This window comes from Oryctolagus cuniculus, chromosome 5, assembly GCF_051225735.1.
Source record: "Oryctolagus cuniculus isolate XC-2025 breed Fujian yellow rabbit chromosome 5, ASM5122573v1, whole genome shotgun sequence".
NCBI lineage: Eukaryota > Metazoa > Chordata > Mammalia > Lagomorpha > Leporidae > Oryctolagus > Oryctolagus cuniculus.
This window is the reverse complement of record NC_142871.1, coordinates 115,192,478-115,210,774: the sequence shown is the minus strand read 5'-3', so window position 1 is coordinate 115,210,774 and position 18,297 is coordinate 115,192,478. Positions and strand designations below refer to the sequence as shown.

General features: G+C 36.5%; 1 protein-coding gene across 50 annotated transcripts in view; it reads left to right on the top strand.

Moving 5' to 3' along the window:
• The window catches only part of MLIP (muscular LMNA interacting protein), a 314,125-nt gene that overhangs the window by 247,432 nt on the left and 48,396 nt on the right, over positions 1-18,297 (top strand). For all 50 annotated transcript variants that reach the window (XM_070073947.2, XM_089333120.1, XM_070073968.2 and 47 more), the window contains one exon: positions 7,668-7,796. In XM_070073947.2, the coding sequence (XP_069930048.1) occupies positions 7,668-7,796 (129 nt within the window). The remainder of the gene's footprint in view (positions 1-7,667; positions 7,797-18,297) is intronic.

Here is an 18,297-nt window from a genome sequence, read left to right as displayed (position 1 = left end):
GGAGGAGAGAACTTCCACTTTGACTATGACTTTGTCTAAATAAGATCGAAGTCGCTGAACTCAAAAGGCTTCCATAGCCTTGGCAACTCATGACAAGAGCCTAGGGTGATTACTGACACCATAATCAAGAGTGTCAATTGTTAAATCAACAACAGGTGTCACTGTGCATTTACTCCTCATGTGGGATTTCTGTTCTTAATATGTTGTACTATGTGAATTAACGCTATCACTAGAACTCAAACAGTACTTTACACTTTGTGTTTCTGTGTGTGTGCGAACTGTTGAAATCTTTACTTAATATATACTAAATTGACCTTCTGTATATAAAGATAAACAAAAATGAATCTTGATGTGAATGGGATGGGAGAGGGAGTGGGAGATGAGATGGTTGTGGGTGGGATGGAGGTTTTGGGTGGGGCACTGTAATCCAAAAGCTGCACTTGGAAATTTATATTTATTAAATAAAATTTAAAAAAAAAACTACTCCAAAGCCAATTTGCCAGACTTAGGCTTGATTCCAAAAAAGTATGCCTTAATTGCCTTTAGAATTTGTCAATATTAAGTATCCCCATCTCTGTTTCCTCAAACTAGCTAGCATTGTATTTTTAAATCACTTATTTTTAAACATTTAAGATTCCTGATGTATTAAAAATGTATAGCTATATTTAAAAAAATCTATAATATATATGTATATTCATAAATGTGTATATTTTTAATATACAAACACATATAGATACCATATGTAGGTAATTTCAATATATATATAATCTGATATGCACATACATATAATATATTGAGCTTTTTATTTTTGTAGGTATTTTACTTATATGTATATATATATATGTGCTATGTATAAAGACAAACTTATTGTTGATATATTATATATCATGCTTAAATTATATAAACAAATGTTGAAAATTTTTTTTATAAAATAAGCAGTTAAGATTATTTGACTTCTCTCGCAGAGAAAATGTAGTAGATTCTTTGAAATGAAAATATATGACAACTACATTAGTCAATTTTAAAACAAATATCAAGTTGATTTTGAAATTTCTCTTTTAAAATATATCCTTTTTTCACTTTTAAAATTTTCACCCTACTTACCTATTTGCTTATTTTCATTGCATTTTAAAACTGAAAGCAAAAATGAAATATGATGAAGACCCTTACTCTTAAAATATTTCTACCATTTATTCTAGAAGCCAACTGACTTAACATTGGACTTGGGAAGTTATCTTGGGTGTTCTTTATGAAACTAGTTCACTAATCTTTGCTTTAGCTTCTCTTTCTCTATTAAACCACATCACAGCAGATCAGAACTGGGCAGGAACTTATGGAGGAGGTATTGGAAATATCCACCTATGAACTGGAGGTTGGTTTAACTACACTGTCAATCTGAAGGGATTATTGTGAGGCTCATGTATTATAATGTATGACATTGTCAACATAGTCCTGTAGACAAGGGAGGTGTCTATTGCTTACAAAATCACTTAATTGTAAGAAACAGAAGCTCATAGAATTTAGATGATCTAAGACCACAGTGTTCTCATCATTGCTCTGTGTGCCTTTCAAAACGGGATCATTGTATTCATTTTAGATAATTCAAGGAGGATAAGAAAAAGCTGATGAAAGAGTTGGGAAACTGGGCCTCAATGGAACTTGTACTTTCATGGCACACTGTCTGAGTTTGGCTGTGTCATGTTTTGCCTCCTTGGTGAACTGTGATTCCTTACTAAAGAGGAAGAGATTGGTAGGCACAGTTGGAGGGTTAGGTTTCCTACCTGTGAAAAATGCTTCTGCTAACATATTAAATGAAGTGAGAGGAAAGGAAAGACCTGGAATCTAGGTTACACCTGCACAAAGCTTTGTAATTCCTGAGTTGAATCATGCAGTATTAAACAAAGGCCGGCGGGGTCACTTCTTTACATAACAAAACAAATTAGATTTGACAAGATGAGTAAGATCTGGTCTTCCTTTGCAGATAAGGGTATCTGTATTAGATGGCATTTGGCTTTTGCTTTGGAAATTTCATGCCATTGCTAAATGTTCGGTGTTGTTCAGGAGGGAATATTGTATCTAGAGTAGAAAACAATATATTTTTTAAAAAATAAGCTACATGTCTATATACAAGCAAAAATAAAACCCAGCTTACTGGAACAGTAGACAGCAGAGTGCTTAAACTTGCAGATACTCTGTCCCCGGTTCTGAATGCCAGCTGATGCGTCCTGCTTCAGTGGTGTGTGACTCATCTTTCTGAGGGCCCTTGAGGTCTCTGTTGTTCAGAAAATGCAGCCCTGAAAGCTTTTGTATAGAACTGATGTCTTCTTCAAGCTCAAAGGCAGTTTCTCCTTGACCAGTTTTTCCTTGACATAACATACTTAAGAGCTTCATCATTTATCATGTACGCCTCCTCAGGTTTGAGTCATGCTATTGTCTTTTCTTTAACAATTGAAATATTTCAATCTGGACAGTCTATATGATATAGATTCCACAAAATGTTTCATGAGCTATGATATTTCACTTGTAATTGCTGAAGTCCTATGTATGCTTATTTTTATACAACTACTATGGTAATTATAAAACATTTTTTTGGAAAAAACACATGAAGTGGGTACTTTTCAGGATAGTCTAGATAATTTAAAATCAACTCTCAATATCTATAGTTGCAAAATATGTATTTGTTCCCTTTCAAGCTTCTTTATGCTGCTTTTCTTTATGAAGATTTGATATATTTTCCCATTGTGAAAATTCTTAAGTGTTTACTTCAAGCATATAATAGAGTTTATTTGTTAATTAGTACCATTAAACATTACTAATTGAATGACTGAATCAGTGAAATAATTTAGAGATTGTTGCTTTTGTCCATAACGTTTCCTGGTAGAATATTTTTGAGTTTTTATGAGCTTTTCCTCATAGAAATTTTAAAGGAAAAAAATTACACTGGGTATTGAAGGCAACCCTGAAGCAAATGGGTAAAAGAAACATGCTTGGTTGACACTTTCACAAACTTTATGGATCCATCAGATTAATAGACTTTCTAACCAGGCTCACAAAATTTCCAGAGAGGTAAGAAAATAAGCCTTTTGCTACCTGTGACACCAATTCTTTCTCTTGTTTCCCCATCACAGCCTATTCAAACTTACTACTGTCATCAAAGGCAATTGAAAACATTAGTCCATAAGTTGACATCACTAATTCAAAAATATGTTGCTGTAACAAGCTATCGCTTTAAAATATTGGTATTGAATTCTGTAGATCAGTGTTGGCAGTTAGTCTTCAACTTTGGTCTCCAGCCAGAGGCAATACCACCTTGCTATTATTGAATTATAAGTTCTAAATGATGGGAGCCATATTTATTTTTATGGTATCCCAAGTACCAAAGTTTAAGTATAGGCGTAGACTTGATGGATTATAAACACAAATGAGTAGCAGGTTTAGACCAGTACCCATTAAATCTGTCACACGTTTTGGGTAATATACATACTATATCTCTTGGACTTTTTGATCTCCTTAGCTCCATTCTTGAATTCACAAAATTATATGTGGCCTTGATTACCTGTATCTCTCAGAGATAATCACTTCAATCTTCCTCTACCTCTGAGCAGGGAGAACACAAACTCTTTCCTTCTTCTTCTGTCCTATATGCGAAAGTCATGTGGACCTTGTATCTTGCGAAATTCCCTCTTCATGGGTTGTAATAAAGTAAAGAAGTCAATCAATATAGAAAAAAATAATAGAAAACCCCAAGCAGTTAATCAGTTATATACAGTGTCTATACTGGATTATAACCAGATTTTGAGCTTCTGCCTGACAGAAGGACAGCCTGTAATTTAGCTACCCCTTTAATCGGGAGGCAAAAGGACCTTGGCTAAATACATGTCTCTGGCATGGTAGAACAAGAAAGATCTATCTTTAGGTAAGTAGTGTACTTTACTGGGATATGTTCTAGTCTAATGCCTTTTAATTTTTAATGTGCCAATGAATCACCCAGAGATTTGTTAAAATGCAGATTCTAATTCAATAGATCAAGAGTAGAGCCTGAGATGTAGTATTTCTATCCAGTTCTCATGGGATACTGCACAGCTAGCCTGCAGACCCCACCCTGTCTGAGTAGTAAAGTGCTAGATGGAAAGGTTAATCCATTTGTGTTGCAATTTAGTCTTTAGCAAATGTAGATTACACGAGCATCTGAACTTGAGGGAAAAGGTATCAGGGAGAGCAGAAAATAAGTTAATTAATATTCTAAAAGAGCCTTATGTGTGTAATCAGTAGTGCCCATTGCTTCACATGTTCTATTTTATAGACTTTTTTTTTTTTTTAACAGGCAGAGTGGACAGTAAGAGAGAGAGAGAGAGAGAGAGAAAGGTCTTCCTTTGCCGTTGGTTCACCCTCCAATGGCCGCCGCGGCCGGCCCGCTGTGGCCGGTGCACCGCGCTGATCCGATGGCAGGAGCCAGAAGCCAGGTGCTTATCCTGGTCTCCCATGGGGTGCAGGGCCCAAGCACTTGGGCCATCCTCCACTGCACTCCCGGGGCACAGCAGAGAGCTGGCCTGGAAGAGGGGCACCTGGGACAGAATCCGGTGCCCCAACCAGGACTAGAACCTGGTGTGCCGGCGCCACTAAGTGGAGGATTTGCCTATTGAGCCATGGTGCCGGCCTATTTTAGAGACTTTCTCAAAGGCACTTTGAGGCCTTATTTGAATTATGGGTTTGATTATGCAGAAACAAGCCTTAAGCAATAAATCTATGTGGTGTGATCCCTGAAAGGGCAAGCAGGTAAGTAATAAGATGTGCCATTATCCATCATTAAGAGACATAATCATGGATTAGAATTATAACCCTTTAGCAAAAGGTCTAGACAGGTTAAATGGCTTTTCCAAGGTCACACTGTCTACTGACAACATTGCAAAACTAAAATTTGTTTCCTTGATACTCTTCTCCTAGCAATATCATTAAGCTTCTTAAGAGTGCATTTTTTCACCAAATCCAGAGAAACACCAGTGTAAATTTTGGTATCTTGGCCATGAAATTCAGAGTCCTTTGACAAGTGGAGGACTTGTGTGTTTAGGTATGTGTGGGCATGTGTTTGTGTAGGAAGAGGGTGAATGTCTGAATGTGAATAGCTTTAGGACATGATTCTTGATCCTATATGGGTAGGATGTATATCTTGGTATTGGGAGAGTGGGGAGAGTGATGTTGTTAGTATCTGCAACAGATCATCAAGGATTTTTAGACTGGGTTTGAAGCATGTGGGAGGACATGAGAAAAGTGCAAGGCTAGCGTGAATGTGACTTGTTGTTTTATTGTAGTGTGTGGAAACTCTATGAGTTTGTGAGTTTGGCCACTAGGGTTAAATTTCCAACTTTACTAATGCTTAGAGATAGTTGGGTTTGGTGGATACTGTTAAGGGTTTATAGGAAAGTGCCAATGACGTTAAACTAAGTCTAGTCTTCTTTTGCCTTGAATTGGTTTCTCTGTCTATGAAATACTATTAGGTAAGACTAAGATAAGGTACAGGAACAAAGGACTAAGGAAAGAGACAATATATACAGTATAAGAATCAGAACAACCATATGAAGACTAAATAAGTGATAGTGACTGAAGAAGACACAGAGAATTCTGGTAGACCAAGCCTAAGAGACAAAATCTAAGAAAAGAACGTATAGAAAATCTGGAAGAATAGAGGAAATAGGACAAAAGTCATTGTCTAATTGTCAAATATCAGACCCAGAAATCAGATATGAACTAGGAGCATAAAATCTGTTATAATACCCAAAATTTGTGCCTGACAGCAAGAGGGACCAAGCAGCCATTTTTCTAGCAGAGAAAGTCTCCCATACTATGAAATATTCCTAGTCAGATTTCCTCTCTTCTTTATTTCTGCATCCTGACACAAACTTAGTCACTAAAGTTTTATGTTGCTTTTAGAGGCTCATAGGCCTTGAGTTCTGGAATTGCATTAATTTGTTTCTCATAAAGTAGTATAAGAGAAGGAGAAAGTGGAGAAGTAGGAACAGAAGGAAAGGAAACGGAATAGGAAGACAAATGGAAAAGAGAGACAAAACATCTGCACATGTTAGGATCATGGCCCAAACATGAGGCCTCTCTCTTATTATAGGTGACTGTAGAAATTGATATCTCTATGGCTTTTTTCTTTTGCTACTTTCACCAGAGGAATATCACTCTTGTATGTATACTCAGCTGCATGACTTCAAGCATCATTGGATGTTACTTGCTCATTTTTTCTCTTGAGTGAAATCAAAGTTTCTTAAGTAGAAGATATTTCCCAGGCTAGGGAAGACAGAGACTTTTCTCATCTGTATTTCCCTGGTTGACATGTACATAAAAGACAATTGGGAAAAATTTTGATTGAAAAATGTATTGCAGAGAGACACTTATTCAAGATTCAAAATCTATTAGGTGCTTCACACATAGAGTAGAAAAAAATAGATGTACTCTTGGAAGCTTAACTTGTAAGCATCAGCATTGACTGAGGAGAACTGATTTAGTTTTCTTAAAGGCAATTGGATTGAGAAGAATGATTATAGAAAAATGAAAAATGCTTAAACAGAAAGAATGTCACAGCTTTTTTTTTAAAAAAAATTGGATTCTTGCTTGGGATGTTTGTAGAAGCATATCCATCATTTTGTGACATTTTACAGTGTAACAAGGTTTTAGTTTTTGTGAAATATCATTTTGAAATTGCCCCCAAAATAGAACCCTCTTTATCTCTCCTTTTATGTCAAATCAACATTGAGTACAACTTTATGACTCTTGAGTTACTGATGTATTTATTAGCTAAAACTTTTTTGACTGCAAGTTACAGAAATAAGTTAGAGAATAAAAAGAGGCTTTAGTATAAAAGGAAAGAGGAGGGTCCTTAGGAACCTCTGGCAGGAAATCCAACCACGCTCCATGAAGTTTATGAGACTGACTGAGGGAGGCCCTTAGATGCCTCTCTTCCCCGGGCTGCTTCTCCACGCGCTTTGCTCTAGCCATCTTGATTTCAGTAGGTCTGTTTTTTAGATCAAGTATAGCTTTTCCATAGCTCCCACACTGCATATTATAATTTAAATCTCCCAGTAAATCTAGAGCAGTTTAAATATTTGTTTCACATTTTGTGGGAGGCGATCTACTGTCTGGCCATCTTCCATCCCTTTAGGTCAGAGGGTCATTCCTGGTTCATCATTCGTGATATGAACAGGGCCCTGAAGGCCTGGTTCTGTGGCTTTGGAGGAATAGGGGCAGTTTCCAGAATAAGAAAGTCGTGATGGCCTTGGTGCATGTGCCAAAGTCAGTGATCCTACCATGCCCAGCATGCTGCCTGGCACAGAGGTGGTACTCAATACATTTTTATTAAATGAAATACGTGTTGGCCAAACACACAGGCAAAGACAGAACATGTTTGGTTAAATGAATGAAATCATTGCATTTTTGAATGTTATGAAAACAGGTCTTTATGCATTGGTTGCTGTAAAAACTAACCTCACTCAGTTAAAATCATTTGCTCTCTGGAGCTGTTTTTATGTATATATAAAATCATTTTAAAATTTAAAAAATCATACATTTTTGTGAGAACAACACTTGAATGCCGGAACAATAGATATATTTATTTGTTTTAGTATGTTTATTTCCTTATTTAAAATTTTTATTTCATGTTCATGAAGACTAAGCCTGGAGTAATTCGTCCAGTACCTGTGAAATCCAAAATATTACTGAAAAAAGAGGAGGAAATCTGTGAACCCAACCCTTTCAGTAAATACCTAGAGGATAACAGTGATTTGTTCTTTGAGCAGGTGAGTATTCATATGAGATAATATTTAATATTTTGATAAAGAAATGGTGCTTCATAAAGCACCATTGACTTTAAAATACAAGAATAAAAATTAAAATAAAGAAGCTTCTACTAATATACTCTGTAAAAATGTTCATTTGATTACAGTATCCTAAATAATCAAAATAATCTTTGCATAATAAATAAGAATTTGTATGTAATTCTAGGAATGATACTTTGAGGCCTTGTAGTTTCTCTTTTTCTGAAAATTTTCTACCTGGTTGGTATTATTTGGGGACTGAGAGGTTACTCTATAGACATGAAATCCTTGCTTGAAAGGGTTATGTAGGTATTGCATTTTTGTATCAAACTCTTGCTTCCTTTTGAAGAGGTACATCTTTTATTTGCCATTTTAATTACAGTTAACAAAAGTCCTAATGTTTGGATTCATATTAACATAGTAGAAATGATGCAATTCCCTAGATTGAGCTATATTAGTTGTTGGATATGGGCAATTTTAAGAGGATTTGTTGCTTATATTATTTTTGTTTGAAAAATGTAGACCATTTTTCTCTTATATTTTTAAGTCAGTGGTGCTTCGTAAGATATTTGGGAAAAATATGAAAGTTCATATTTATGTGACAGAAAAATTGATAACTGTTATGAAAGAGAAACATCTTTATTTGTCTTGCTAAAAGGAAGCAAATAGGAATGTGCTGTATATTTTGTGTGTTAAACATTACTAAATAGCTAAGCAATATAAAAAAACTAGAAAACTTTCTGGGTACTACAGTACATGTAAGATTTACATTTACACGCTATAATAAAATAGATTCATAAAGGCATAAAAAGGGGCGTTCTTCCTTTTTAAGTTTCAGTTTTAAAATGGTACTTAATACTTTTCTTGAAAATATAAATGACATGCATATTTGTGAAATAGCAAGACATAGCTTTTCTGCTTCATATTAGCTCTATGACTCTTGGGAGGTTGTTTCATTTATCAAGGCATTAGTTTCTTAATGTTTCAAATGATCTGTTCATATCAGGTATTTTTTTAAGAATCCTTTAGATTCTAAAATCTACAATTAACCCTGATTATATCTGAAATATCCATGTTAACCTTGAAAACATAAATGAAAAATACTTTCTCATGATTAACTATGGTTTTCATTGTGAATGGGAGATAAAATATTTTCAGTTATTTATATAAATTTTATTTGGAAAGTTTGGATTTTTGTAGATGCTAATTCTTAAAGTGATAATTAAAAGATATTATTTTAATTTTGTGGAATAGACACAGTCCTCAAATTAAGTAGAAATACCTTACTGACCTATAAGGCTGTCTTCACTGACTACACATAACAGACATGGAAATTCCTGTGAGGAAAGTGTATTTTCATCATTGACTAAAATGCTTATCTCTGTTACCTGCATGACCCTAATATTACAGAGGTTTAATGTAAACTTTTAGCAAGTATGTGATTGTTGTAAAATGCGTATAAAAATAACCTAGTGTTTTTATTAAAAGCAAAGTGCCAACAGTTAAAATGAATTTCATGTGTTTTTCAGGTAACATGTTCTTCAAAATATGAACCAGTGTTATAAATAATGTATTTGTTTGTATTAGTAAAATTTTAAACTTGTGCATTTTACTTTAAGCAATATTCCTTATAGAATAATAAGTTAATCTACCTACAATTTATCACAATTTACTGCCTTCTGACATGATAAATTCCATTTCTATGCACAGGAAGTTCTTGTCATTAAGGAATTGCCATTTATTTTCATTGCTTTCCCTGACTATATAGTAAATTTAAAACTCTGTTTATATTACAATATAGGTCTGTTTTTCCTAGATGAATTGTCAAAACCTTGATTTTGTAACTATTTAGGTGCCAGGATCCTAATCTTATTTATATTTTCTTTTAACCAATTTACTCTTGCTGGTATTCCCACTCAAAGGTGAAACATGGGAAATAATAGGTGACTGCAGAGTATTAGAATTGAAAGAAATCTCACACCTACTGAAAAGTGAATTCCAGACTTCCCCTGGTTTTATTCATTGCTCTCGCATGAGAGGGAAAACTATGAGAGAGTCTCTGGGTCACTGCATATCCAGAAAACTGTTTCTTCTATCAACTAACCCCTTTGTATTGAGCATTAACTACTGTCGCATTGTGTCTAGAATTTACAATGAAAGCAGAAATGAAAGGCAACTCACAAGTGCAGATGCTTAGATATACTCAGAACATAAATTGAGTAATAACGATTTATAATCTCAGCATTGCTACTTCATCAGAACTTCAATAGAAGGAAGCATACTCAAATTTAGTTCTAGTCATTATTGTGCTCTCATACACTGCTGCCACAGAATAAATTGAATAGTTCCAAATGTAGCTGATCTCACCCACCCATGTAATGGAAAATTCTTTAGCTAGGCGGTTGGGCCAAATTGAAGCAGCTCACATTCTCTAATCTGCCTTGTACTGGGGACAGTTCCACATGACAGGAAACGTTGGATGGGATTGTTAAGCCAATACATTTTCCCTAGCAACTTCACTGCCATAAAATACGATTTTAAAATTTTCTGTTATGAAATGTCAGATGCTAAGGATGATGAGGCTAGACAGAAATGCATTTATTGAACTCAAAAAGGTAGTGCTGAGCAGTCTTTTGAACTGATCATGAACTGAAAATTTGCCTGGAAACAGCCTCTGATCTCTAAAAGCAATCTTTGAAACCAAATGCATAATCAAACAATTGAGACTTATTAATCAACAACTTTCACACTGAAATAATATAGACCAAGAAGCATCATTCTATATTAGATGAATTTTTTTACAAAAGTCTTCAAAATGAAGTTTATGCTTTTTGTGATACTATTTTCAAATCTGTCATTGTCTTAATTTTGGGTCCTTTTGATTTTTTACAAAATACCCTCACATCCCATCCTAAATCTATGGATTTAAAGCTATGGCAATGTGCTTTGAAGCATATTTCTATTGATAATTGAAGGTGGAGTTAGAAAATAATTAACAAAATTGATTGGAAAATTGGACATCAAGATAGATATGAAGGTTTAGAAAATCAATTTGCTAGTGATAATGAAGATGCTAAATAAGAAGACTGATTGTTTTTAGTTTATTCAGACTACTTGTAAGCTTGCAAAATATACTGATTGCTTTCTGATCATTTAATGTCTTTAATAAAATAATTCCATCACTAAAGATTTTAACATAAAAATCAATAGCTAACCTCAGTTATGTAAAGTGATATGTAAAATATTATCTTTATAATTAGCAATTCAACCCATGATTTTAGATGTCTCATTGTATTCTTAAAGCCCTGGAAAAATATATAGAAAGGGTGTTGGTTAGAATTTAAGGGAGAATATTGTTGTTTCATTTGAATTTCTCAGAAATATGTTCCCTTTTGGTCTTTATGAGAAATAACACTTCACAGCATGTATGCCTTTCAATTTTATTTTCCTTTAATCTGTTTCAGTGAGGAAAAGAGCATATATTTGTGTGAAATGACCATTTAGAGAACTTCTCTCATACAACCTCAGAGAGGACATAAAAGGACAATTATAGAATATTTTTTCTCTGTAATATTTTCATTCCTTCTTTTCTCCTGGTTTTTCTTAGACATCTGATTTCCATTTCCTCCTTATCAAATCCTATTTATTTCACATTCAATTTTGATGATTATGTGAGTAACTTCTAGATTTCTAGCTAATGATTCATCAAGTTATATTTCAACAATAACCTTCACATTGACTTCCCTATGATACCCACATATTAATATTACTGAGAAGATACCATTATCATAACTAAAACTGATAATACAGCTTTTTATTCTGAATGAGTCTGGCTTTGCCACAAATTACCACTTTTTACACATTTGTCTATCATCGAGATGGTTTATTCTCTTCTGTGAAAAAATAATGTTTCATCATTACATTTTATTAAAAAAAAGCTTTTGGTAAAATTTTAAGTGATTTTTTTACAGCTCAACATTATTAAGTGTCTTACTCGATTTAGAATATGAAGGTGAAATTCCTTGTGATAGTGTATTTGTTTTGGGAGGTAAAAAACAGGAATTTGGTTTCTCAAATTTTAACATGTTACTTTTATTTATTTTGTGATGTAATTTCTGTGAGGTTTGTCCTCCCTCCCTTCCTACCTTCCTTCCTTCCTTCATCTCTATATGTTAAGAAGCAATTTATCATGAATAAGATATATACTATATATAATAGATGTATCAACACAATGAACCAATTTCTTGGTTTTTAACTTTAAAAACTGTGTTTTAGAACAATAGTTGCTTTTTCCTTCATGTTATAATCAGATAGGCTCACTTCTTTAGACTTAAGATTTCGTCTTCTGCACTACTCTACTTTTCTTGACATTAACTTTCTGTTGTTCTTGGGTACACATCAAGGTTGGAAGAATGTAACTAAAGCATTGCAATTTTCTGTTGCAATTTTCTACAGAGGGACTTTTCTAGCCCCTCTTCATTTGCTTTAAGGAGAATAAGAATCTTAAAAGAGATTATTTGCTTTAAGAAAAGCAAAATTAAAAAAATATATCTATTCGGCACCACTTGCATTATAATGGAATGTGAAATATTTGTTGCTTAACAAATAGTTGACTGATATGTAATGTCTAACAAAATCCAAATATTTTTGAGAATAATGACAAATTGAAGTTTTTATGCAAATATATCCTTATCCATGACATTAGCCTGTCATGTCCCTACATATGTTTAAGGTGGATTAGCCAGTGCCATCATTAGACCTTCTCATGGAAAATAGACTCCAGTTTAGAAATAAAGTCTTGTGTTGGGGCTGGCACTGTGGTGTAGTGTGCTAAGCTTCTACCTACAATGCCAGCATCTCATACGTGTGCTGGTTCTAGTCCTAGCTGCTTCTTTTCTGATCCAGCTCTCTGCTTATGGCCTGGGAAGGCAGTAGAAGATGGCCCAAGTACTTGGGCCCCTGCATCAGTGTGGGAGATCTGGAGGAAGCTCCTGGCTCCTGGCTGAGTCATCCCAGCTCCGGTTGTTGCAGCCATTTAGGGAGTGAGCCAGTGGATGGAAGACCTTTCTCTTTGTCTTTCCTTCTTTCTGTCTGTAACTCTACCTCTCAAGGAAATAAATAAAAACTTTAAAGAAAATGCCAGGTGTGGGGAGCAAACCGGACTAGACTGAGTTACTGGAATTAAGACTTATTCTATGCATCTGCTCTCCCACAATATGGCGCTGGGAGAGAAGTAAACAGCTTCCGCACAGCTGCCTCCAGTTCAACCAATAAACTGTAGGACTTGCTCCTGATTGGAGGAGAGCAGCGTACTCGGCGTGTGGGCAGCCGAGTTAGGATTGGCGGAGGAGGACTATAAAGGAGGAGAGAGACAACATGCACCGGGAACATCTATGGGGAACATCTAAGGGAACCCGTGCAGCCCCCGAGAGAACCGGCCGGCGGTGTGCCGCTCCCCTGCGGAAGTGGGGAATGCGGCCAGGGGGAACTGCCCTTCCACGGAGGTGGAAGGGATAGTAGCCAACCCGGGAAGAACCAGCAGCAAACCCGGGGAGGGCCGAGCAGACGAAAGAACAGCGCAGGGTCCTGTGTCGTTCCTCCACGAAGAGGGGGAGCGACATAATGGTGCCGTGACTCGGATATGAAGCCTAGGCAGGGTTCTGTGTCGTTCCCCCATGAAGACGGGGAGCGACATAATGGTGCCGTGACTCGGATATGAAGCCTAGGCAGGGTCCTGTGTTGCTCCTCCACGAAGAGGGGGAGCGACATAATGGTGCCGTGACTCGGATATGAAGCCTAGGCAGGGTTCTGTGTCGTTCCCCCATGAAGACGGGGAGCGACAGCCAGGGAAGAAAAAAAAATAAAATGCCTCGTGAGAGCCTGGTGCTGTAGCATACTAGGTTAAGCATCTGCCTGTAGTGCTGGCATACCATATGGGTGCCTTTTCAATGCACAGCTTCTTCACTTTTGATCCAGCTCCCTGCTGATGGCCTGGGAAAGTAGTGGAAGATGGTCCAAATGTTTGGGCCCCTGCATCCATGTGGGAGACCCAGAGGAAGCTCCTGGCTCCTGGCTTCAGACTGGCCCAGATTGCAGCCATTTGAAGTGAACTAGCTGGTGAAAGACCTTTCTCTCTACCTCTCTCTGTCTGTAACTCTACCTCTCAAATAAATAATCTTTAAAAAAGGACAGAAATAAAGTCTTGTGAAAACAGAATTTTGAGAATTCTATATTGGCTTTTATCTGAGAAGTATTCAACGTAAGAGTTTCAAAAGAGAGTAGACCAAAATTAACTTTAAATGTTACCTAATGTAAATGATATTCCAAGACTAGAGAGTAATGTAAGATGTATTCTTACATTTTACTTCACAGGAGCCTCTATCTCAAACCTCAAAAATTTTGTGTCAAGGTCAGCCTATGACAGGACCTGTAGCTGGTAATATTCACATGTCTATGGCATGGTTGTGTCATGTGCTACAAATCTAGGTACTTCTCACCCAGGATGATGTCTACAATCATCTCCTTCCTACCTACCCTCAGTTTCAGCTCCCCAGCTGCCCTAGATGGCTATAAAGAGATGATCATTCATAAGCATTCTTAGGCAATGCAATCACAGTGAAGACAACTGAACATGTTTTTTTTTTTTTTTTGACTCATGAAATGTGGGATAAAAAGAATGATAAGTAAAAGTATAATAAAGACTAAAGATATTTTTGAATATGAATACTATGATTAATGTGTTTGAAACACACTTTCTGTTCTCTAAAGCATGGAGAGATTGTTACCTACTTTTAAGTGTGTACAAGAGTACATGGTCACAGTGAGAGATGCAAATTGAAGATGAGGTTCACTAAGAGAGTTGGGAACCTTCTCTTCTTCTTTATGATACCAGTAGAAACAACTCAAAACAGATAATTTTGGCGTTGAAAGCAATAAATGTAAATCAGAAGAACAGCCAGAAAATGCATTGGAGAAACAGACAGCTAAATATAATGAATAAACTGTTTTTGAAAAATTCCATTAACAAATAAAAAACAGCTTGAAATGTCCATCTTATGCAGGACAGAAATCAGTCTGGTGGAGCAGGTCATTTAAAGTAAATATACCAAGATAAGAAAATGGGATTTTTTATTTATATATGTATTTTAATTTGTTTCCAAAAACCACATACAAAGAAATTTCTGTGGTAAGTTTGTAAGTTCAATGTTAGTAGCACCTTAAGGATGGGAAAATTGTTAGGTTTTTAGAGTTTCTAAAAATAATGTTCCAAGATGGGTGGTTGTGATGCAGTGGGTTAGGCCACCACTTAGAATCTTGTACCAGAGTGCAGTTCAGGTCGCAGCTACTCTATGATTCTGATCCAACTTCCAGGTGATGCTCCTGAGTGGCACCTGATGATGATCCCCATATTTGGATTTTTGCTATCATGTAGGAGACCCAGATGGTGTTCCTGGCTTTGGCCTGGCCTGGGGACTTCAGGCAGTGAATTAGTGACTGAAAATCTCTCTCTCGCTATCTTTCTGTCTCTGTCTCCATCACTCTCCATTTCAAATTAATTAATTAAATAAGTGGTTTTTTAATTAATAAAATAAAGTTGTTTTTTTTTTTTTTTTTGACAGGCAGAGTGGACAGTGAGAGAGAGAGACAGAGAGAAAGGTCTTCCTTTGCTGTTGGTTCACCCTCCAATGGCCGCTGTGGCCGGCGCGCTGCAGCCGGCGCACCACGCTGATCCGATGGCAGGAGCCAGGTACTTATCCTGGTCTCCCACGGGGTGCAGGGCCCAAGTACTTGGCCATCCTCCACTGCACTCCTGGGCCACAGCAGAGAGCTGACATGGAAGAGGGGCAACCGGGACAGAATCCGGCACCCCGACCGGGACTAGAACCAGGTGTGCCGGCACCGCTAGGCGGAGGATTAGCCTAGTGAGCCGCGGTGCCGGCCATAAAATAAAGTTTTGATCTTCAAATATGAACATTCTATTTTAGTGTGGGGATCCAAATATTTACTTTCCTTTTGGATCCTAGCATCTTTAGTATCTGTTTTGAAAAACTTACTGTTTGTTGAAGACAGAAAACAACATTTGAAAGGAAAAAAGCAATTTTTCAGGTACTGGCTTGTCAGTTATCTTTACCTAGTGATGTCTGAAGGCTTATCACATTTTCTGTACTCAAATAAAAGCAAGCACAGGTGATGGTCATTGCATTATGCAAAGTCAGAATAATAGAGAATTTCTGTCCATTTGATGCTTAGGATTCCATGATTGCATGTGGTTGAAGACTGGCCCCTAGTGGACCACTGAAAATTCAAGTCACTTTCACCTCCATATTTTGAATTGAGGTTCAGGCAGGATTTGATGGCCTTATTTCATTGTGATGTGTAAAAGAACCAAAGAATATCTAGGGAATTATAATTTTGCAGGAAGAGCTCAGAAGCTTTGGTTCTGGCCACTGCCATGTAATTGACCATCTCTGTCTCACACGTTTATAAAACCTGAACCTCATTGGTGAAATGAAGGGATTGGACTAGACTAGTGATTCTCAGTAAGAGTTCATTTTGTCCTAGATGTCACTGGATGTCTGAACTGAGAAGGTGGGATGCTACCAGCATGTAGCAGGTGGAGTCCAGAGATGCAGCTAAACATCCTACAATCCGTTGGACAGTTCACCACAACCATTATTCAAACCCAAATGGCAATAGTGCTGGCACTGAAAACCCCAGGATTAGAACATCTCTGGGCTCTCTTCCAAAATCAATATTATGACACATGAAACTCAAACTTTTACTTCTGCCAATGAATTTGAATTAACCAACAATACCTAGGTGCCTTCTTACAGTGTTGTAATAGCATAGTTCTGTGTTTCATCTATGCCAACTTCCATATATAGAATTCTCCACATTTCAATACTGTAGTATCTTTTATCCTCTACTCAAACTAGCCTGTTTCAATAAGACCTATGTAATTTCATCAATTCTAGATATATCAGCAAAATTATGGCTTCCTCACATTTCTAGATATTTTTCCTCAATTATTAGGTGTCAGGTCAATCAACTTTTTAGGAAAAATTTTAAAAAGTCAAGCAAAGGCCACCATTGTGCCTCCGTGTGTTAAGCAGTGCTGGCATCCCATATGAGCCAGTTTGTGTCCTGGCTGCTCTAGTTCTGAACCAGCTCCATACTATTGCACCTGGTAAAACAGTGGAGGATAGCCTATGTCCTTGGGCCCCTGTATCCATGTGGGAGACCTGGAAGAAGCTCCTGTGACCCTTTGGGGAGTGTACCAGCAGAAAAAGATTCTCTCTCTTGCTCTCTCTCTGTCTCTCTGTCTGTTTCTCTCTTTCTCTCCCTCCCTCTCTCTCTGTAACTTTGCTTTTCAAATAAATAAATCCTATCTTTTAAGAAATAATAAAAAAATCAGGGCCGGCTAGGTTAATCCTCCACCTGCTGCGCTGGCATCCCATATGGGCGCCGGTTCTATTCCCGGTTGCTCCTCTTCCAGTCCAGCTCTCTGCTATGGCCTGGGAGGGCAGTGGAGGATGGGCCAAGTGCTTGGGCCCCTGCACCTGCATGGGAGACCAGGAAGAAGCACCTGGCTCCTGGCTTTGGATCGGAGCGGCTCCAGCCGTTGCAGCCATTTGAGGAGTGAACCAACAGAAGGAAGACCTTTCTATCTCTCCCTCTCACTGTCTGTAACTCTACCTGTCAAATAAATAAATAAAATATTTAAATAAGTAAATAAAATATTTAAAAAATATGTCAAGCAGTATGTATTATAACTTAAAATTATTTTCTTCATCCACAAAATGAGGATGGTGTGCAATGTGCTGTTGAAGTTGCCTCTTATTCTTAAAATCTGTGTCTGTGTCTTGAAATATTATTAGAGACTTTATGGTATTTTATGATTAGATGATTTGGAAGAGGAAAAGGAAAATAAATACTATATAGGTACTAAATTCAGAGTAATTGAAAGTGTTAATCTATTGTATACGTTAAAATTATGTCGTAAATCTGCTCCCATAGGGTTTACCATGATTTTGTGTGTAGCTCTTATTTATTCACTTCAATTTGGATTGAGCAAGTTTAAATAGGAAATCTTTTGAAATTTTTATTTCTTCCTTTCTTTGAAGTCACTTATTTGCTTTCAATTTAATTTGAGGAATCATCAATATAATTTATGGTCACTATTACTTATAGGAAAATTATAATTTTGTGTTGCTTTGCCTTAAACTAGAAGCTCTGAAAGGAAGATTATTTCTTTTCAAAAGTGTATGTATATATGTATGTATGTGTGTATATGCACATGTGTGTGCAGGGAGGTGTGTATATGCAAAATTCTATTAAATGCACACACATTCGTATTCTGCAGTCTTTTTGAGAATTCTAATACTTGCTGTTTTTTTTTTTTTCCACATCAGCAAATTACCAACCATTTCTGTTGTAACTGGTTTGAAAAAGAAGTCCAAGTAGGCAACCTCAACTTTAAATG